Raw genomic sequence first — 22,268 nt, 5'->3', positions numbered from 1 at the left:
AAATTTTTCCAAAAAAAAATAAATAACACTGAAATTGACAAACATTAGAAATTTTTTTATAATTAAATATCAATAAAATTATTATGAAAAATATTTAATAAAGATATTTTACATGTGAAAATTAAAAAAAATAATTAGTGGAAATTTTTAAAAATATTATTATTGTTGTTAATGATTTGTTATAAAAATTTAAAAAATTGACAGCTGTCAGCTAACTTCAGTATCGCAAAATTTAAAAAATTTGTGATGGCGTTGCGATCGGTTTAATACGACCAATAATTTAGTAAGAAATATCACATGACATAACGTGTGACTTAAAAATAAATGACATAAGTGTTTTGATTCGTTTTTTAAAAATGGTATCAACTTTATCTGAAGAATTAAAAATTTTATCTTAAATAAATTACTAATTAAATTCTATCGTTAAATTATCTAAAGTATAATTTTTATTTTTTCAGTAAAATAAATGATAAATGTGAGGCGAATAATAAAATTATAACCTCTAAATATTCAAAAAATCACCGAACTGCAACTGGAAAAAATGTTAAAACGAGTAAGTAACAAAATAATACTTGAACACTTGAAAAAATCACTGACACGAGAATCGCATGTCAGTAATTACTTAAATAGTGATGTAAAATTATCATACGCGTCGTATGATGCCTCAAAGTCTGATAAACCACCAGTTATAATAATGCACGGATTATTTGGCTCCAAGAATAATTGGAATACACTTGCCAAGGCGATAAACCAGCAGACTAAGAGGCAAGTGATAACTGTTGATGCTAGAAATCATGGCGAGTCTCCGCATTCTAGTGAAATGAACTACCCAGCGATGGCTGGAGATGTGAAAGCTTTGATGAGAGATTTGAATTTTGATAAATCAGTCTGCATTGGCCACAGCATGGGAGGTGCTGTCATGATGCTGACGGCGTTGAATTATCCGGAGCTGATAGACAAATTGATCGTCGTAGACATGTCACCGGTAAAAACCAGCCCGAGTCTCTACGAGATGACTGGAATTATTGGTGCATTGAAAGCTATTGATTTCAATAATTACAAAACTCTGTCTGAAGCTAGGAAAGGTACCGATCAACAACTAGCTAAAACTATCGACGCACTGTCCTTGAGACAATTTTTGGTGACCAATGTCATGGAAGTTACTCCTGGAGTCTACAAGTGGAGAGTTAACTTGGATGTTATTGCAGATAATTTTTCTAATAACATTGCTAGGTTTCCAGAGCTGGTTCCAAGTTTGAAGAACAAAGTTTTCGGTGGACAAACTTTGTTCATCGCTGGTGGCAACAGTGATTACGTCAAGCGAGAAGATGAAGACAAGATTAAAAAACTTTTTCCCAAGGTTGATATTAAGTATGTTGAAGGTGCTGGTCACTGGGTACAATCGGAAAAACCTGCAGAGTTTTTACAGTTAGCTTGTCAATTTATAAATAATTGATTATTGTACTATAATTAAATTGAATTTGTAAATAATTAAATTATTTAGTTAATGAATAAATAAAATTGAAAAATAACTTTTTTTTTATTTTAACAGTATAAAAGTATATCAACAATATAAACTTAGTAACGATTTGTATAAAAATATTTATAAGGTAAAAGACCCAGTTATTGACACGTGCTTAATTGTATGATAATTGCAATTTTATTTTAATCAAAAAAATAAAATGTTCTCAAAAAAAACATTTATCTTAAAATTTATAATAAAAAAATTTCATTTATTAATTTATTAGAGTTGATTTGTTTTTTTTTTTAATTAAAATAAAATTACAAGTGTCATTAACTGGGTCTTTTACTTTAGAGATAAAAAAATTGTAATGTTTAATTTGTCAATTAAATTTTTTTGCTATTGTTTTTTTTTTTTTTAATTTTTTAAAAATACCTTGGAAGGCTACCACACATTTTTTTTGTCCATTTTAATTATAAAATTATTATTAATTTTTATCAAATTGCAATTGTAGTTAATATTTTAGAATTATAAATTATAATTTTTTAAATAATATTTAAAATTTGGAGAAAATAGAAATTTATGAAAGTTAATTAATTTCGATTGATAGTTAAAGAAAAATATTATAAAATTTTTTTCATAATTATTAAACTGTATAAAAAAATTTTGAACATAAAATTAATATATATTTTCATGATAATTAACTTAGCAGATATTTAATAATTTTTTGAATTTTTTTTAACAAATAAATGATGACAAAAAGAATGAGAAAAAAATATTGACATGAAGAAATTTAAAAAAATTATAAATGCAATTTTTTAAAAAATAATTTTTTAGAAAAAATTTGTTTATTGAATAAAATTAAAAAATTATCAAGTGACTGCTAACTTTAATGTCATATTTAAAAAATTAATTTTCATTAGTATCTAATACTTTCTATTTAATATGAGCAATTATATTTTTTACACTGAGAAAAAAAAAATACTTTTACTCAATTAAAAATTTCTTGGTTCAAAAAATTCGATGACGGACAAATATTCTATTATTATTAATTATTAATTTCTGAAGAGAAGATCATCAATAGTTATCTTTGGATAATAGATAAACAAGAGAATAGCTTTATTTAAATTAAGTAAAAATTATTTTAATCAATTTAACAAGTTTTTGAGCTAAGAATATATATTCTTGAAAATTTTCAAGAGCATAGATTCTTGTATCAAGAAAATTTTCTTAATAAAAATATTTTTTTTTTTCAGTGTAAAAAGAAAAACTAAAATTGATTTTTACAAATTAAAAAAAATTATTAAAGTTAAAAAAATTTTTTAATTGTTCTAAAAAGTCTAATAAATTTAACGATAAATATCAACTTCTAATAACCCTTCGCCGTTATAAAAAAAAATCTAAATACCCTTGCGTAAACCCTTACATCACAAAAACAAAAATTAGTCCTTCCAAGATTCTAAAGTTTAGAAGTCTGATTCCCCAACTTGACATCCTTAAGATCAATATAAGCCCCAGAGATAACAGGTGAATTATTTTCAACCACAATAGTCTGAAAATGAATCCGCTTGCCTTCTCTCCACATATCAGTGCGCAGAGTCTGTCCAGGAATAACTGGTTTAACGAACCTGGCTTTAATACAATCAAACAGCTCAGTATCACCGCGAGCAAAAGTTTGAAGAATATGTCTGGTGGCGAACCCAAGCGAGCAAAGTCCATGAAGAATAGGCCGCTCAAAGCCACCCATCATCGAAATACTAGCATCAATATGCAGTGGGTTCATATCGCCACTAGCCAGCCGATAAATAGCAGCCTGATCTACACAAGTCTGCTGAGTAACAGAAACATCCGGGTTTCTTTTCGGAGCGTCTATCAACGGGACCTCGTGGTCCGAGTTCCTAGGACCTCCAAAGCCTCCAGCGCCCTTGATGACCCCAGCCATCTGTCCAACTGCTAGCTTTTCTCCACTTTTTACATCAACAGTTTCATGCTCTATCAAGATTACAGCCATTTTTTCCTTGTCCAGCGTTTCTTGGATCCTGAAACGCGTTTCAACATTTGCTTCAGTAGGAATTTTTTTCAAGACTTTTAAATACTGTTCGCCGTGCAAAATTCCCGCGATATTTATTTCACCCAAGTTAGGAAGCGCCGTGGCAAGCATATCAGAGCCAAGAGCTCCTAGTGGTCCAAATATAACAAAGTAACTAGGCACTACCGAGAAATTTTCGTGATTTTCATATAAATATTGAAAGTCATCTCGGTTCTTGGTGGTGGCTCCAACACCTAGTGCATAAAGAATCGCGTCTTTTACGTCATAAGTGTACTTGATCGTGTATTTAGGATCAAAAGACCTTGAGGATGATGAATCACTAGTTTTACTGCTAGAAAGTTGCTCAATTACGTTCATCAACTCACCAGTAGCCTCAGCGATAGACTCGCAGCGTTTAGCGGTAGACATATCAGTAACTTGACTCCAGTTATCACGGACAGTTTCAGGTGTCAGTGAATCTTGAAGACTCTTACGTAAAATACTACCATTGGAACGTATCAGGTGACACTTACCAGCCCAGCCGAGGGCTGATTCAATAATCGAGCCATTCTCGGTGCAATCTTCATGACAGAGCCAAGCTACCACTGGTGCTATCAACTCAGGCTTCAACTGATTGTAGAAATCCGGCGGGACTATGTCTTCGGTCAAACGTGAACCAGCTGTTGGGACAATGACGTTTGTGTTTATTCCACTGGACTGTCCTTCAATTGCAAGAGTGTTTGCCAGACCGACAAGTGCCATTTTAGCAGAGCTGTAATTAGCTTGCCCGAAGTTACCGTAAAGCCCACTGTTACTTGATGTAAATATTATCTTGCCGTACTTCTGCTGCTTGAAGTATGGCCAGGCGGCTTTTGTTGCACGCATTGCACCTTTTACATGGACATTTTGTATTATGTCCCAGTCATCTTCTGACATGCGGGCGAATGATTTATCACGTAGGATTCCGGCATTGTTCACCAGTACGTCGATACGACCGAAGTTGTCAATTGCCGTCTTTATTATTTTGTCGCCGTCTAAAACGTTGTCGTAATTTGCGACCGCTTGTCCACCTTGGGACTTTATTTCAGAGACTACTGTGTCCGCGACACGGCTCGCTCCGTCGCCGTGTCTGCTGCTACCTAGGTCGTTAACTACCACTTTGGCACCTTTTGAGGCGAATAGCAAAGCGTAGGCTTTTCCCAACCCAGCTCCAGCTCCGGTTACTACTACGACTCGTTCGTCGAAACGGAGTTTTGACATCGTGGTCAACAATCTGGAAAATTTTTTTATTAGAATTATATTTTTTAAGAATTTTATAAAAATTTTTATCAAAAGTTATAATTAAAATTCTGCTAATGTGTTAGTTTAGTATTTTTTTGAAGCTTAAATACTTTATCAAGTGTAATAGTGGTAAATATTTACAAGTGGGGTCAACCATTTTAATTTTTATTTAATAATTTTTAGAATTTTTTTTAAGGAAGTACGAGCGCTAGGCAGGGTGGGGATAGGTATCGACTCTAGCGCGGTAACGGGAGAGCAGTAACAATATGATTTTTCTCAATATATAGATATACATTTAACATTGGCTAATGGCGGCATTTATTTTTCTTTTAATTAATACACTTTAATTAGTCGGGCAAATATACATTTTTTTAAATTAAATTTATCACTAATATATTTACTTTCATTCATAAGTTTTTTAAAAATATTCACCGACAGTTTTACGAGAAAAATACAGAAATGTATCAATGTTTGGGGGTTACCCCATAAGACCAATGTTAAATTGCTCAACTTTAAAGTTAATTATTTATTTAAATGATCGGGCAATCTCCTTCAAATTTTCGGAATTTGTTTAGACATATTTAAACTTCATATTAAAAAAAAAATCAAGCCTTTTATCAAAAGTTGCCTTGGTGCTCGTACTTCCTTAACTGATAAATTATGACAAAAAAAATTGACACGTAGAAATTTTAAAAAATTAAAAATGCAATTTTTTAAAAAAATTTTTTGGAAAAAATTTTTTTATTAAAAAAAATTTAATAGTAACTGCTAACTTTAATGTCATTTTTTAAATACATAAAAAAATTAACAATTAAAGGGAATAGCCACTGTGAAATTAAAAAAAAAAAATTTTTTTATTTTTTTACTAACTCAAAGTTTATATATTCAAAAATATATACAGTCGTCGTCATTGATTTGTAACGGTTGGCAATGATTCGAGTAAAATAAAAAATTCTCAATTTGGACATCTCTCACTAAAAATTTCAATTAATAATATGTTTGAAAAATAAAAAAAATAAACGAAACTATGAAGAAAATTTACATAAAATAAATAATTGTAAGCTCAGACAAACATAATTATAGAACTTTAACCAAAGAAAAAGTACTATACATAGAGATAATTAAAAATAAAAAATTCCTTTAAGGTAAATCACCAGAAAAATAATTTGAATATTCAAAAATATACAAATAAATTTGATATTTCAATTAAAAGAAAATCAATGAAATATCAGTCTCCTGATAATGACAGTCTTAAAAATAAACAATATCAAATAACTATAGCTAAATATTAAGACATTTACTAAAATATTGGATCATATCAATAAACAAAATTAAAATTGAAAAGGCCTAAAATTAGAAAATAGTCCATTAAAGCAATTCAAATTTTTTAAAAATGGAAATATAAACAGAAGAAAAAAAGGAATTTAAAAAATAATAACAAACCTAAATTCAGACAATTTGAATAAAAAACATCAAGGTTATTTGACATAAACACAAATGAACAACTCTGAGTATAGAAAAGCTTTACAAATGAACATCTCTAATTATGGACAAGAAAATTCGGAAATCTCTCAACATGGACATCTCTCATTAAAGAAAATAAAAAAAAATACAATATTTATAAATTAAAAAATTAAAAAATAAGTAATAGTTCAAAAAACCATGCTTTAACATAAAACCAAACTAAAAAGTAAGAATAAATTTTTTGGATAATTCAAAATTAAGTTAAAGTGATTAATAAAAAAAAAATCATGTTTATGTAAATAAGTGTGGGGATCAGATAAAAACAATTATTTAAGGATAATAAACTCTGCACCAAGACATCTTCTCCGAAAAACTTTGCAGAAAAATTAATTTTTATTAATCATAAGTAATGTACGAATTTTTTAATTTTTAGGTAGATTTTTTAGAAGTCTATCTATTAAACTGATCTTTATGAATTTTATCATAGTATCACGTTAGTAGTCAAGAAAGAAAAGTTTGACATAAATAACTCTCGTCATTGTCTCTAGTCATCAGCGATGAACGCTGCATCAACCGCGTACTCCTACGACCTGGACAATTTGAGGGACGACGAGATGGCGGGCGACTCGTCTCAATCATCAAATTCAGCGTATCATCAAAACGGATCATCGTGTACCGGCGCAATGGAAATTACAACCGCGCAATTAGCCGCGACTCTGGCACGTGCCGGTGCTAATACTCAATCGGCACCAACCCCTCAAAAACCTAAAAATTAAAAAATCGTGATGAAAAATTCCCGAAAATCATCGATCTTTTTGATCCTCACAGTGGCTATTCCCCTTGAAAAAAAAAAAAAAAAAAAAGAAAAAAGTTGATTATCACAATTTTAACAAATTTTCCAAAATATTTATGAATTTTTGAGTTTTATTCAACTTTTTTTTTTTTTAATTGTTCCTTTTTTTATGTACTTTTCAAAAAAAAATATATCAAAAAAAGATAAAATCTAAATTTTAGCCAAAAACATGAGCCAAAATTTTTTCCAACTCTTGAAGGCAAAAAAGCTATCGAAATCTTTATTTTTTTCTTTCACGACATTTTTTATCATAAATGCGCCGTAAAAACAAGCAGAATAAAAAAAAATGAAAATATTAATTTTTTACTTAGTTATGGCCCAAAATGGGGTTGACCCCACTTGTAAATAATTACCGTAATAATAATTAGCTTACTGGTTTAATTTAGAAACCGATTTAAATTGGATGAACATGATACTCTAGCTGTATTGAAAGACATAGACAAAGTCATTACTGTTTGATCTGTGTACATCAATTAAATAATATTAATAAATTATCTAAAAATATTATAACACCGTAGATAAATTTTAATTTCTTTTTAGCAGGACTAAAAATAGCACTTAATATCACAGTCTAAATTTTGCTCTTCAGTTTATTGATTAGATTTATAGTCGTTCGAAATTGATTTATTTGGATTTAAAAATTTAACGTTCATATTGCATTGAGCCTAAATAAAGAATAGTATTGTTAACTCCGATTGAATTATTTATACATCACAATATAAATAATGAACTAAAATACTATATTATATGTATACTGTCAATACTTAATTATTTAAAATAGAATAATCAATCAGTTAAAAAAATATATTATCGTTAACGACCTGGATAAAAAATAACACTTGTAATTGTATTTTTTTACTGTTTGCTAGTAGCGACATTAAATACTCTTTTTGTCTTTGACTTTTTTCAAACATTCATAAATTATTTTTAATACTTTTTGACGTTGAATTAAAATAGTTTTTTTAACATAAACTACTCCAATAATAATTATTATTAAAAGTATTATTTACTTATTACAATTGTTATAATACGAATGACACTGATAATTTTACAACTTATCGTTATTTTAATTTTAAATGTGTATTTCATGAAATAATAATTACATTTTCCACGTCAGTAAATTTTATCATATTGAGTAATTTTTCTTATCAATGATATTTACTTTCATCTCCTTAAATCATGCAAGAAAAATATAAAATTGTTTTTAAAATCAAATTGTTAAAAATTAATATAATAATTTTTAATAAAAATGACTACTTGTATAATTAATTTAAAATGACGTCTAAAATTTTTTTCACAATAAAATAAAAATTTTATGAGTGCGAGGAAAATATTTTAAAAAATAAAGAGTAAAAATTTATATTGTCAAATTTTTTCTTGTGAAAGACCGGCTAATAAACAAAAATCTTTTCCATCTGCCACTTTTATACTTAGTTTTGCCTTTAATTTTTATACCACTTTTTTCTAATAATTAGTATTTTTCTATAAATACAAAAGTTTTTGTTTACTATTTTCAGTTACACACTAATAAACCAATTTTGCACAACAAAATAAAAAAAAAAAAAATTAACAGTATGTTTTTCAACAAATGTCGTACCTCTTTTCTTTATAACACTTGTTTCAATATCAGCGGGTTCAAAGATCACTAATCGGAGCCTAAAAAAAAATAATAAAAATGAATGACAAAATACAAATAAATTATAATTAATAATAGAAATATATTTATTACCTTGTGTACTAAATATTGTAGTAAATAAAAAAAGAAATATTAAAAGTAAAAAATAAATATAAATCCAGTGTCTATATCTGACAATGTCGGTCGGTTAAAACAGCAGATGAATTTTTAATGTTTGATAATTCAATGACTTGACAAGACTTTAATCACTTGATGTCTCTGGTATCTTGTATCGGATAATGAATAATTAACTATATATTAACTGAAACTATACCCAGATTGGATTGAATAATTATTTAAGTTGTTGTAAACCGCCAGACGGCGACTTGCTCGTCTAATATTAGTGTACGTGCACGTAGATACAATATTTTGAATAGTGAGGTGAGTCACACACACGGACTTAAAATCAACTGCCAACACCGAACTAGTGTAGCACAAGCGTTAACACTCGTCACGTTAAAATGGAAACAGTGGGACTGAATAATACTATTATTATTATTTAAAAATATATTTAGAATAATAATAACAATAATAATAATATAAGGAATGATTTGGAACCGGAGCGCACCCCCACAAAAGAAAAATGAAACAAAACGGCAGTACAAGATGGCGACGTTTGGGTGTTATGGCTGTTGTTGAATTTATTTTTACGTCCGGGGTGAAACTACCAACAAATTATTCACTTAACTAGTATAAACAATTATTCACACATAATCTATTTATATATTTATTATTAAAGTTATAAAAGTGATTATTTTTTTTCAGTATTTTTATTTTATTCCAAGTGGATGCATAAGTGTATATAATTTTTGTGAATGAAACAAAAAAAGAGAGACGGAGTAACAATGCGAGATTATCGTTAATGTACCTAACCATATATACGTGTGGATGGATGTACATATATAAATGTATAAATTTATAGGTAAGCATTATTATTATTTTTTTATTGCTTTTATTTTTTTCCGCTAATTGCTTTAGATTTTTTTATCGATTTTTTTTTCTTAAATATATTTTGTATACAGCTTTGACATCATATATTTTTGCCTCTACCTGCATATATATATATATATATATATATATATATATATATATATATATATATATATATACATATTCACACACACACATATGTATATACATACATATATGTAAGAATTTGCTTTATTGCTCTATTTACAACTATAATTAATAATTTTATTATTTTATTGGATTAGAACTGTACGATTTTTTTTTATTTACTAAATATTTACTAAAAATAAAAAAAAATTGCCTGCGTACTTCACCGTGACTAATGAACCACTTAAAAAAAATTTTTTAATAAAAGGGTTTTTAGAAGATAAAAAAATAAAAAAAAATTTTGAAACCTTTGCCAAGAAATAATTATGAAGAATATAAAAAAAAGTTGTAATAAAATTTTTTTTTAAATTATATAGTAAGAAAAAGCTTGATTATTATTTATAAGTATAGAATTTATTTAAAGAATTATTGTTATTGTTATATTACATAGACCCGCATGCAACAAGTCGAATGTATGTGCATCAATCGTATAATTTATTTGTTATCTAATTTAATTGTATTAAGTAATTTATTATAATAATCATAATAATGTTATTAATAATAATAATAATTTAAAGTAAGTTATATGTTAAAAATTGACATTGTTATAATTAACGAGAATTTTTTTTTTTTTTTTTTTTTTTTTTTTTTTTTTTGTTATCGGTGGCTCAGGAATATTCGGGAAAAGAGAGGGATAAGAGCGAATAAGAGAGTGAGAGAGAGGGCGATTTAAAGAGAGCGAGAGAAGGGGCGAGAAAAAAACCGGAAGAGATCGAAACCCAGTCGATAACACTGGAGAAAGACGGTGGAGCTTCGGAGGAGGGGGAGATGTCCGCTGGCACCCAGGGCGAGATTCGGGTCGGTCCATCGCACCAGGTTTGCTAAATTCATTCCAACATCCTCATTTATTTATTTTTTTTTTTTTTTTTCATTACTACTGCTGCTACTACTATCATGTTATTGTTATAATTTATAATAATTACTATTATTGTTATTTGTTAAAAAATAATTATTTTTGATATTGTAATTTGATAAAAATTTCTTTCTGTAAACTTTCTCTTTGTAAACGTAAATTTATCTTTCTCCTGTTATAAATTATTATAAATAATTCGTTTGATCGAGGCTTGTTGGGATCGATCATCGTTGTGGCGAAGGTGCGCTCCAATAAGATTGATTTAGAATTTGATGGTTCAAATTGAGCTTGCGTTTATAATTTGAATTTTATATTTAACATTTATAATTGGGCAAAGGTTGTTTTATATTTATTAATAATTATAATTAATGATACATATTATTTATTTATTTTATTTAGTGGTTTTTTAGTCACGGTGAATTATTATTTGAACCGTCTGATAAACAAATCTTACGTCCGCCGTCGATTGCTCCGAGCAAGCCAGATGTTTCAAAAGATATTATTTAAGGGGATTCATTTTATTTGTTTCTTTAAAACTTTATCTTTATACTAGTTTTTTAAACTTTCAATTATGCCACAAGGATTTTTAACTTTAAATGTTTATTTTACTTAGAATTTAATAACCAATCCGTATGTTTTAAATAATCTAACTGTTTTTTGAGTATTTACTACGTTAATATTAAATATTATGTCTAACTTTTTAATTTGAGACATAACTTTTAATTTACAGCTTAACTTTATTGGAACTTTTTAATTCGAGATAGAAAACGATGCGAGATTGAGTACGTTTGTGTGCACTTGAATTTTCAAGTGGATTTAAAGAAATTTCTGATAGAAGTCTTCAATCAACTGCTAATTGTTTTGCTAACGAGCTCAATTTCTTCATTGAACTGTGATCTTATTTTAAATTAAATTAGATTTAATTCAAGCTTCCAATTATAAAAACTTTAAAAGTTAATTATAAAAAAAATCAAATTAAAAAGTATTAAAGTTTATAATTCTACTTGGTAAATATTTACAAGTGGGGTCAAGCATTTTAATTTTCAGTTTTTTTAACGAAATTTCTATTTGATTTTATTGATATATTTTTTTTTTTAAAAATACATAAAAAATGAACAATTAAAAAAAATAAAGTTGATTATCAGAATTTTAACAAATTTTCAAAAAAATTTATAAATTTTTTAGAAAATTGTGATATTCAACTTTTTTTTTTTTTTAATTGTTCGTTTTTTACGTACTTTTTAAAAAAATATAAATCAAAAATATCAAAAAAAGATAAAATAGAAATTTTATCCAAAAACATGAGAGCCAAAATTTTTTCTAACTTTTGAAGACAAAAAAGCTATCGAAATCTTTATTTTTTTCTTTCACATTTTTTTATTATAAATCCGCTGTAAAAACAAGCAGAATAAAAAAAAATTGAAAATGTTAATTTTTCACCTAGTTACGGCCCAAAATAAGTTTGATCCCACTCGTAAATAATTACCGTCTACTTATAAATTATTGAAGTTTAAAATTTTTCATTTTAAAAATTAATTATAAAAAAATACTGAATTTATTATTTTTTATTATTATTTATTTAATTTAACGAAGCACAATACTCGAACTCGTAAAAATAATATGTAGAATTTTATTTCAAACCATAATATTTTTTTTTTTTTTATTGTAAATTTTTCGATTTTCATAAAAAAAAAAAAAACTATGATAATTTTATATAAAACCTTTCTTCCTCTATTGAATTTAAATTCCCAAGATTTTTCTGCATCACTAATATAAAATAATCTGAAGCTATCAAATATCATGCTCAAATAAATGCTGATTCTTCCTAGTGTGTAATTACAAATCTCAATAACATAACATATACATTAAATTTATCAGCTAAAATTTATTCAGCAACAAAAATTGTTTTTTATTAAAAAATATCTTGAGCTGAATCCGGTTTTATCTGGCTTAAAAAATGGTGGTGGTTATTGACAGTAAATAATTTAAAAAAAAAAAAAAACAAAGCAATAGTTAACAATAGAGCTTTAGGCATCGATAGCTAACGATGCTGCCTTGAAACGTTGATACAGGAATTGGTTTCTTGTCAGGCCCGTTTGCCTGATTACCGGCCTGGTGTGCCATCAGCAGACTTACCACCAGATCCAGAGTTCACTAAACAAAGAGAAGAATTAAGATGGATCCCAGCGATGTCACTGGACGGCGACCTGCTCATGTACTTAAGAGCAGCACGTTCAATGGCCGCGTTTGCTGGTATGTGTGATGGAGGTTCACCAGATGATGGTTGCGTCGCAGCATCCCGAGACGACACGACTATCAACGCACTTGATATACTCCACGACTCTGGATATGATCCAGGACGAGCACTTCAAGCTCTTGTCAAATGTCCAGTGCCCAAAGGCATCGATAAAAAATGGTCCGAGGAAGAAACTGTAAGTTCTTACTTTTTTTATTATTTATTTTTTAATATTAAACTCTAAATCCAAATTCCAATTTTCTATAAAAATAATCTTTAAATATTTTTTATGATAAAATATTAATATATTTTTTTATTTACTTATCTATAATATCCGAGTCAATAAATTGATTAATGTTTTCACCTGTTTAAACTATCTATTGAACCACGTATTCACCGAAAATGCTGTATCACAATCTAATTACTTTTGTAGTCGATAAAATATTAATTTCAAAACAATTTAATGTAGATAATAAATAAAACTAACAATCAGTTGAATTTACCAAGTCTGGTTTTATTTAACGATTTCAAATATTAAATTTATTTAAGGTATATTTATTTATTTTAATTTTATTTTAAAACATTATTTTTCTTTTATCTTAAATAAATTCTATTTAGTTTCTATTCAAAGCTCATGAACATTAAAATTCATTGATAATTTAGCTCATAAAATAAAATTCTTAAAAATAAGATAAGTTTTTCAATTATTGAAACATTAGATTAAATTTAAATCAATAAAGTGTTTGAAAAATAATTATTATCTTCTAAAGTGTTTCCTAGTATAAATAATTAAAGTAAGTGATAAATGAAATTATTTATAATATTTATTATTTTATGTTTATAGAAACGATTTGTCAAAGGTCTCCGTCAATTTGGAAAAAATTTTTCACGTATACGTAAAGATTTATTACCCCACAAAGATACACCAGAATTGGTTGAATATTATTATTTATGGAAAAAGACACCAGGTGCAAACAATAATCGTCCCCATAGACGTCGACGTCAAGGTTCATTACGACGTATACGAAATACACGTAACTCACGTGCGGGTACTCCCAAAGAGGAGACACCCACTGTTCAAACTAAAGAAAATAATACACCAGCAAACACGACGAGTGCTAAGGAAGCAACTACCGAGCCAGAAACACCGTCTGTCGGTGCTTCGGCAAGTAGTAACAATAATAATAGTACAAGTACTAATAATAACAATAACAATAATAACAATAACAATCCGGGCGGTGAAGTTAGTTCTGTGACAGAGGACGATAATTCTGAAGAAGACAGTGATTCACGTGATACAAATACCAACGGTTCAGCATTTGAACGTTCTTGTCAGCATTGTTTTTCGACAACATCTAAAGATTATCAGATTGCTGGTAAAGATAGATTATTACTTTGTTTGGAATGTCGATCGTACTTGAAAAAAACAGGGGAACTACCTCCACCGCCGCCTTATCTATTTCGACCCGTTCCCGCGGAGTCACCGGACAGTCCCGGTAGAATGCGGACACGTAATAAAGCTAAAGAAACTCCACGTCCAGCACGGCCACGCAGAACTGGGGGTACTGATACTCCAGATCAAGAGAAACAGCAGCAACAACAAAATCAACAACAGACACCAGACAAGAAAAAGAAGTCGAATAAATCTGAGACACCCAAGAAAACTCAAAAGAGGCCACAGATTGACGAAAACGACGAAGATAAAGATCAACAGAAACGTAAACGTGCTGAAAGCCCATCAGAATCACTAACGACCGATTCAAACTCGCTGATGGATGAACCAGAGCGCGAAAACGAAGTTGATTCTAATGAGAATCAACCTTCCTCAAATGTCCCGGTGGTTAATGAAGAACCCATTTCTCCTGAAGCAACACCTGAAGAACCCTCAGAACCTACCCCAGCATCTACTCCTATTCCTCCACCTGTTATTGCAACCCTACCTATTAATGTTCCTGTTATTCATGTGCTAGAGAAAAAACCAGTTGTTGAGGAATCACCGCTTGAGATTAAAACAGAACCCGAAGACTTGGTTAATCAGCAACAACAACAAGCACTACAACAACAACAACAACAACAACAACAGCAGCAGCAGCAAATGCAACAACAGCAACAAATGCAACAACAGCAACAAATGCAACAACAGCAACAAATGCAACAACAGCAACAAATGCAACAACAACAACAACAACAACAACTGCAGCAACAGCATCATCAACAACAGCAGCAACCACAACAACAACAACCGCCTCAACAACAGCAACCACCATTGCAACAGCCACTACCCCCACCACAGCAGCCACAACAACAACAGCAACAGCAGCAGCAACAAATCCAACAACAGCAACAACCACCGCACCAACAACCAGTTCCATTAAAATTGGAACCACTTCCAACAGAAACTGAAATGTCTCCAGTAAATGAGGAAATAAAAACGGAACCTGATTCACAGCCTCAAAATTTAAATATCAATCATCAACAACAACAACAACAACAACAACAACAGCAGCAGCAGCAGCAGCAACCACAGCAACAACAACAGCATCAGCAGCAGCAACAACAACAGCCGCAACCACAACAGCAGCATCAGCAGCAGCAACAACAACAGCAGCAACAGCTACCACAACAGCAACAACAACTACCACCCCAACAACAACAACAACAACAACAACAACAACAACAGCAGCAGCAGCAGCAGCTACCACAACAACAGCAACAACAACAACAACCAATGATAAATGACTTAAGTCAAAATATACCTCGAAATTTATCACAACCAATGAGTAATCCATTAATTATTCCTCAAAATATACCTACAGCGTTGCCACCACCACCACCCAGTCAATTACCACCTCAACCTCCTCAGGGTCTTCCTCTTAATATGCAATACTCAGGTAGTATACAAGCCGCTCAAACGGTACCACAAAATCTATCACAAAATCTATCGATACCACAAAATATTCCACAACCAATAGCTCAAAGCTTAGTGGCGTCGCGTGATATGATTCAACCGTCAATAACGAATCATGAACCACAGCCTTTGGCTCCGAGTATACCTGTTCCGCCGTTGAATTTAAATATACCACAGAATTTATCTCAAATGTCGCAAATGCCACCTTCACCGCAACCACTGGGTCTTACAGTAATGCCCACTGATAATCGAATTAACGAGCGACTTAACGACGAAAGAATACCAGAGCGTAAATTGTTCGATCGTATAGCTGACAGAATACCCGAAAGAATGGAAAATAACGATCATCACCATCATCATCCTCATCATCATCAACAAGACCATCAGGATCGTCCGCCGCCAGAACCGGTTAATCTTTTCCAGCCAATTCAGCCCCCGCCGCCAATGATTAACGAGAAACCGCCAGCTATCTACAGTCTTGCCACAACACCACCTATGGAACCGCAGAACTTGAAAATAAAACAAGAAATCATTCATCCGGAACCTGATCCTCTTCAGAGTTTAAAAGAGGTTAAAGTTCCCGGGTTCCAAGGTGGTTTTCCAGGCCCTAGCTTGGACAATATCAAAAAGGATCCAGATGCCAGTAAACCACCGACACCGAGTAAGCACTCGAGTCAGCCACCTTTGGCCCAACAGCAGCAACAGCCTCCTGTACCAATACAACAGTCAATAGCAGCATCACCAACTCCACTACCTCCTCCCACGTCAATTCCTCAGCCCGTAATGCATCCAAGTCAGCAACCGAGCCCTCACATGGCCCATCCATTCCATCCGCACCATCCACTGATGCATCATTCACTTTTTGCCGCAATGCATCCTTACCATGCACACGCTTATCCCGGGTACCCACCAGTTAGTGGGTACCCGTCTTTTCCACCTTATCCATACGGACCGCCAGTTCCTCATGCCATTCCACCGCCATCGCCTCAGCGTAGCCAAGAAAGTACGACGATGATGACTGCTCATCACTCCAGCTCGAGTTCCAGTGTGACAACAAGAGAAGAAGGTGAGAATTTGATAGCAACTCATCATCACTCCTCGTCGAGTCATCATCAAGCTGCAACGCTGCATCACGACAAACTACTTAGTATTTCATCCCATTCGTCGCACAGTCACTCGTCTTCGTCGCACAGCAGTTCACAGCACAATAGTCAGCGTAAACAGCAGCAACCACCACCCCAGATGGTACAGCAGCAGGGTTGTTTGACGCCCTCAAGCACGATGCACCACCACCATCGTGGACCTCCGTCTTCCGTGCCACAAAATATACAACAGCCGCCAATTATCGAGCCTAAAGTCGAGGAGATGATGGAACCAGAGCCAGAAGAGCCACCAAGTCCCCGGGGGCCTTCGCCTGAGCCACGCATCGAAGATTCCGAGTGTCATCGGTCACAATCCGCGATATTCTTACGTCACTGGAATCGCGGTGAGAATAACAGCTGTACGCGTACTGACCTTACCTTCAAACCAGTGCCTGAGACAAAATTAGCTCGTAAGCGAGAGGAGCGCTCGCGCAAGCAGGCTGAACGCGAACGCGAGGAACGGGATCGTGCGGCTCAACAAGCTCGGAAAATGTCTACGCCGGAAAAACAGCCGGAGGTTTGCAAGCCTCCAAGCCGAGGACCAATGGAACCTGTCGTTTCGCCCTACGACAGGTATGCAGCGCAGCGTCCTACTGCCTACACAGACACTCCAGCTTTGAGACAATTGTCGGAATATGCGCGTCCGCATGCTGGTTACTCCCCGGCAAGACATCCTGGACCTCCGGAGTCTTTGATGCATTATATGTACGCACCTGGTGCTAGGGAGAGACTCGAACTTGAACACATGGAACGCGAAAAACGGGAACGAGAATTGAGGGAATTGAGAGAACGGGATCTTAATGATAGATTAAAAGAGGAGTTGATGAAAGGAACGCCCAGGCCTATGCCAGGAGGTGTTGATCCTCATTGGCTGGAATTACACAGAAGATACGGAGGTCTAGGACCTGGACCTTCTGGGCCACCTCAGAGTCTTCAGCATCTTGGTTTTTATGGTGCACCACCTGGTCCAAGTCAATTAGACCGTGAACGGATGGAAAGATTAGGTAATTATAGCGATGATTTTGTTTTTAATACATCATTGTCGTTTATGTCGTTGTAAGCTTAGATGAATGACCAATCGACTGAATGAATCTTGTTATAAATGGGTAGTAGGCAGTATGAATGTACACTCATTAAAATATTACAAAATTCTAAAGCCCATGCTATCAATTTTGACTTTACCTTTCTTGACAAAATGTTTAAGGGGGTATTCTCGTCTAGAAGCCCGAATTTTAGGTGTTTTGTTGGTCGCTTAAAAAAAAAAAAATATGTATATATATATACAGTGTCCCAGAAGTAACGGACGCCATTGTAGCATCTGATAAACAAAATAATTCTGAGACGAAAAGTCCTTAGCCATTTTTTAATCAGATGCATAGATAATTAATTATTAATTAAAATAACGTCCTTTTATGCGTTAGAGAGAGAGAGCACTAGTGTCAAGTCAAGTGCGTTCCAACGAAGACGCTTGCACGTGTGAATGTGTAAGTAAATATGTGTGACTACGTTAGCTATAGAAACTAGTTAGTCATACAGTTAGTTGTGTCTTTGTTTGGCACATACTTTACTGGACACTGGCGCTCTCTCTCTAACAAATAAAGAGACGTTATTTTTAATTAATAATTAATTATCTATACGGTTAATTGAAAAATGGCTAAGGACTTTTCGTCTCAGAATTATTTTTTTCATCAGATGCTACAATGGCGTCCGTGACTTTTGGGACACCTTGTATGTATTTACCATTAATTTTTTATAAGTTTATTATTGATATTCAAAGAGTACAGAACATTAATAAAATTAAAAAAAAATCAAATTTCAAAAAACTGCAGACCGGCAAAGTGGGGACTGGTGAAAAAATGGGACATCCTGGTTTGCAGGGTATCAATCCTTCCAGTGACCAGAAATGGAAAACAATTAATAATCCTTGAAGAGGAAGAATTTAGTTATTGCACTACGATACATTTTAACCCTTTAGTACCCACGTTATTCGGTTCACCTCCTTTACTCTCGCCATGAGAAAAAATCTCACATTTAATTAACTTACGATCTAAATAAATATGTCGGCGTACCGCTTATTGAAAAGAGCTGATCTACGCCGTAGGGAGCTGAACAGCTCGATTTTTAACAACCTTTAATACTTTCGCTATGAGAAAAAATCTCAGTCTTCAAAAAAAAATTTTTTTTTTATTTATAATGAAAACAAGTAATTTTTTAATAAGCAGTTAAAAATAATATAAAATTTTCGGAAGGTAAAAAAAATTTTAAGTGGTCTTTCCATTTGAATTTGAAAAAATAATTAAGATTAAAACCGAGCGTGAGTAAAATTCTCATAATGTGGGTATTAAAGGGTTAAAGAAAAAAAAATTTTTTCCCAAAATGTTGATGGTTTGAAAAATATGTTTTGTTTTTTCCCTGTTTTTCTGCCGTTCGGAACGAAGGGTTAAAATTTGAGGACAAGTCACGCGCAGCCGGAGTGGTTAATTAAGCCGAAAATAATTTAAATTCCGAAAAATCCTTTTAGGGACATATTCTTTGAAGGTTATACTATGAAAATATGAAAAAAAAAATCGATTTTTTTCGAATTTCTAAACGAGAATACCCCCTTAAGACTTTAATTTGTTATTATAATTAAAACGGGACTTTAGATTTTTGGTAATGTAAAATATTAAATGAAAGAAAAGTGTGTTGACATTGGGTCCGTTGATTGTGCGGGTTTAGGGATTCCCACTGGAGCCGGCGGGGGGCCAGCGGGCGCAGGAGCCGGCCATCCTGTTGCACATCATCATGGCCAGCTTGACGAGCGACTGGCTCTAGCTGCCGATCCGATGATCCGATTACAGATGGCTGGCATCTCGCCCGAATATCATGCTCACACTCACGCGCATACTCACGCGCATACCCACTTGCACCTACATCCAGGACAACAGCAGGCCCAGCAACAAGCACAGCAACAACAGGAAGTGGCTGCCGCTGCCGCTGGATACCCCCTGCCTGGTATGTCTCCCCATAACAAAAACAAAAAAACCAAACTGATCATCAATCGTGTCTTCAGATAAATTTTTATATAAAAAATCATCTTTTGGTTTTTGCAAATCTTTTTCCTCATGCTAAAAAAATTTCATTCTCACTGTATTTTTTTTTTTTAATTAATTAATTATCTTTATAATCTAATTATCTGTAAAATAAATAATTTATTAGAGAGAATGAAATAAATTTTTAGCTCGTCGGCTTTTCTAACAAATAATAATAATAAAAAAGGTATGAGTGGAATAATGATATGAATGAGAGTAAGTTTTATTTAATTAATAAAAATTGTAATTATAACATAGTATAAATATTTATAAAATTTTTTTTTTTATTTATTTAAGTAATTAAATTTATGCTGTGGTTATGAATGGTTATTTAAAATTGAATGACTGCAGTATCATATTAGCACTAATTAAATTTGCTTACTTATTTATATAAATTTATAGTTAGTAATAATTGAAAAAAAAAAAAAAAAAAAAAAGTAAATTAACTAGTCTTCTAATTTTTTTTTTCTTTGATTATTCATTAATTATTTTTTAACAAGTATTACATAAAAAAAAACTTACTATGTTTTTTATTTTTTTTTTTCTTGCTCTATTTTCATAATCCCATAGCGGTGGCTAATGCTAATTATCCACGACCTGGGATGATGCAACGTGATCCAACGCTTGGATTACACCCGGCGGAGTTATTATCACGTCCTTATGCCGACATGGCGGCACATGAACAATTTCAACGTCACTTGATGATGGAACGGGAACGGTTTCCAGCTCATGCATCAATAGTCGCTCATCATGAAGAATATTTAAGGTTTTTATAAGCTTTATTAAGCTAAAAAAATTTTAACTAATAAAATTTATTTTTATTGAGCATTTTATAACTATTAACAGAGATTCTTATTATAGACAACAACGTGAACGTGAATTAAAAGTTCGTGCATTAGAAGAAGCTGCTCGTGGATCACGACAATGAAATAATTAATAATTATTTTAGTTAAAATATATTTATATATACAACAATTTAAATAATTTATATTATTATAATTAATAATGAATGATAGTAATTATTTAAATAATTCGTCCTGGAATATTAGTATCAATTATTATTATTTGTTTTTTATTATTCAATTAACTCAATTTATTAATTATTGTATTAATAATAGTAATAGTAATGATAATAATTATTAACGATTATAATAATTTTTTTAAGTAATTATTCTAGATTAACAATATATTTTTTAACGTGTTTTTTTCATTTTTTTTTTAGAAAAAAAAATGTTCTAATTATTCCAGGATGGAAAAACATTGAATTTTAATTAAATTACTTTTTCTTACAGAAAAAAAATATTTAAAAAATTTGACTATTTACTTATAAATATTATATATATATTTATGTATAAATAAATATATATTGAACGTTTCGTTGGCTAAAAAAAATATTTTTAGTCAATGAAACGTTGTGTAATATTGTCCATTGTAAATACGGAGAAAAAAAATAATGAAATGAAAGAAAAAAAAATAAGATCGTGGAAGTAAGAGAAAAAAAAAATAAATAGAATTTCATAGATAAATAATGGAGAAATAAAATAAATGAAACTTTTTTAAAACAAATTAATTAGTATAAATAATAGTATTTTTTTTATGTCATTTTTAAGTGTAGAAAAATTTTAACTTTTATGGCAATTGAATAATAAATAATAATGATTAAAATAAGAAAAAAGCTATTAACGTAAGATAAAAATAGTATTCAATTGAAATATTTTGTATATTTTAATCTCTTAATCTTTGATGATCGTAATTAACTTATACATAATTAATAATTTATTATGTAAGCGAATTATTATTGATATTTGCTGTGGGATTTTTATGTTACTGTAAAAATGTTTTATGGAAATTACTTAATGGCATATTTAAGATTTTCTTTATTTTATTTAATAAATCTTTAATTTGCCAATTCATTAAATAGTGTATAAATAAATCAAAATGAAGCCTTTAGATGAAATAAATATTCAAAAACAAATATTGTCTCTTTACTTTCAATCTCATTTTTTATTTTATATTATTTCCTTTTCAAAAATAAAAAATTTAGCTAATAGATGATTAAGGGGGAACACCGCTGTGACGGTTGAAATAAAAGGTGATTTTCGGGAATTTTTTCGACAGGGAAAATAAAGAAATTTAGGAATCGGATTTTTTTTATTTTATTAAGGGTACATTAAAGAT

At 31.0% G+C, this 22,268-nt stretch overlaps 3 protein-coding genes across 15 annotated transcripts; 2 read left to right on the top strand and 1 right to left on the bottom strand.

Moving 5' to 3' along the window:
* Positions 1 to 495: 495 nt before the first annotated feature.
* On the top strand, positions 496 to 1,611 carry LOC123268689 (protein ABHD11-like). Its single transcript, XM_044734011.1, has one exon. The coding sequence runs from the start codon at positions 542 to 544 to the stop codon at positions 1,454 to 1,456; it is 915 nt and encodes a 304-aa protein (XP_044589946.1). The 5' UTR covers positions 496 to 541; the 3' UTR covers positions 1,457 to 1,611.
* Positions 1,612 to 2,846: 1,235 nt separating this feature from the next.
* Positions 2,847 to 9,015, bottom strand: LOC123268667 (peroxisomal multifunctional enzyme type 2). Of its 6 annotated transcripts, none has more exons than XM_044733968.1 (4): positions 8,819 to 9,015; positions 8,687 to 8,745; positions 7,463 to 7,515; positions 2,847 to 4,764 (listed from the first exon to the last, which is right to left on the bottom strand). In XM_044733968.1, exons 3-4 carry the CDS (start codon positions 7,498 to 7,500, stop codon positions 2,922 to 2,924), a joined length of 1,881 nt encoding a protein of 626 aa, XP_044589903.1. In that variant the 5' UTR covers positions 7,501 to 7,515; positions 8,687 to 8,745; positions 8,819 to 9,015; the 3' UTR covers positions 2,847 to 2,921. The 6 variants fall into 6 exon arrangements, with proteins under 6 accessions (XP_044589903.1, XP_044589902.1, XP_044589905.1 ...); XM_044733967.1 differs by having other exon boundaries at positions 7,463 to 7,510; XM_044733970.1 differs by having other exon boundaries at positions 8,687 to 8,746; positions 8,886 to 9,015.
* A 306-nt stretch (positions 9,016 to 9,321) lies between these two features.
* On the top strand, positions 9,322 to 21,108 carry LOC123268648 (arginine-glutamic acid dipeptide repeats protein-like). Of its 8 annotated transcripts, none has more exons than XM_044733909.1 (9): positions 9,322 to 9,454; positions 9,530 to 9,686; positions 10,493 to 10,696; positions 12,806 to 13,165; positions 13,814 to 15,490; positions 16,583 to 18,023; positions 19,738 to 20,013; positions 20,661 to 20,856; positions 20,937 to 21,108. In XM_044733909.1, exons 3-9 carry the CDS (start codon positions 10,649 to 10,651, stop codon positions 21,016 to 21,018), a joined length of 4,080 nt encoding a protein of 1,359 aa, XP_044589844.1. In that variant the 5' UTR covers positions 9,322 to 9,454; positions 9,530 to 9,686; positions 10,493 to 10,648; the 3' UTR covers positions 21,019 to 21,108. The 8 variants fall into 8 exon arrangements, with proteins under 8 accessions (XP_044589844.1, XP_044589839.1, XP_044589837.1 ...); XM_044733904.1 differs by having other exon boundaries at positions 9,324 to 9,454; positions 12,824 to 13,165; positions 13,814 to 15,277; positions 15,614 to 18,023; positions 20,937 to 21,106; XM_044733902.1 differs by having other exon boundaries at positions 9,324 to 9,454; positions 13,814 to 15,277; positions 15,614 to 18,023; positions 20,937 to 21,106.
* Positions 21,109 to 22,268: the final 1,160 nt, after the last annotated feature.

The sequence above is a fragment of the Cotesia glomerata genome, linkage group LG7, assembly GCF_020080835.1.
Source record: "Cotesia glomerata isolate CgM1 linkage group LG7, MPM_Cglom_v2.3, whole genome shotgun sequence".
NCBI lineage: Eukaryota > Metazoa > Arthropoda > Insecta > Hymenoptera > Braconidae > Cotesia > Cotesia glomerata.
Note: the sequence above shows the minus strand (reverse complement) of the source record. Positions and strands in the feature narration are given on the sequence as shown.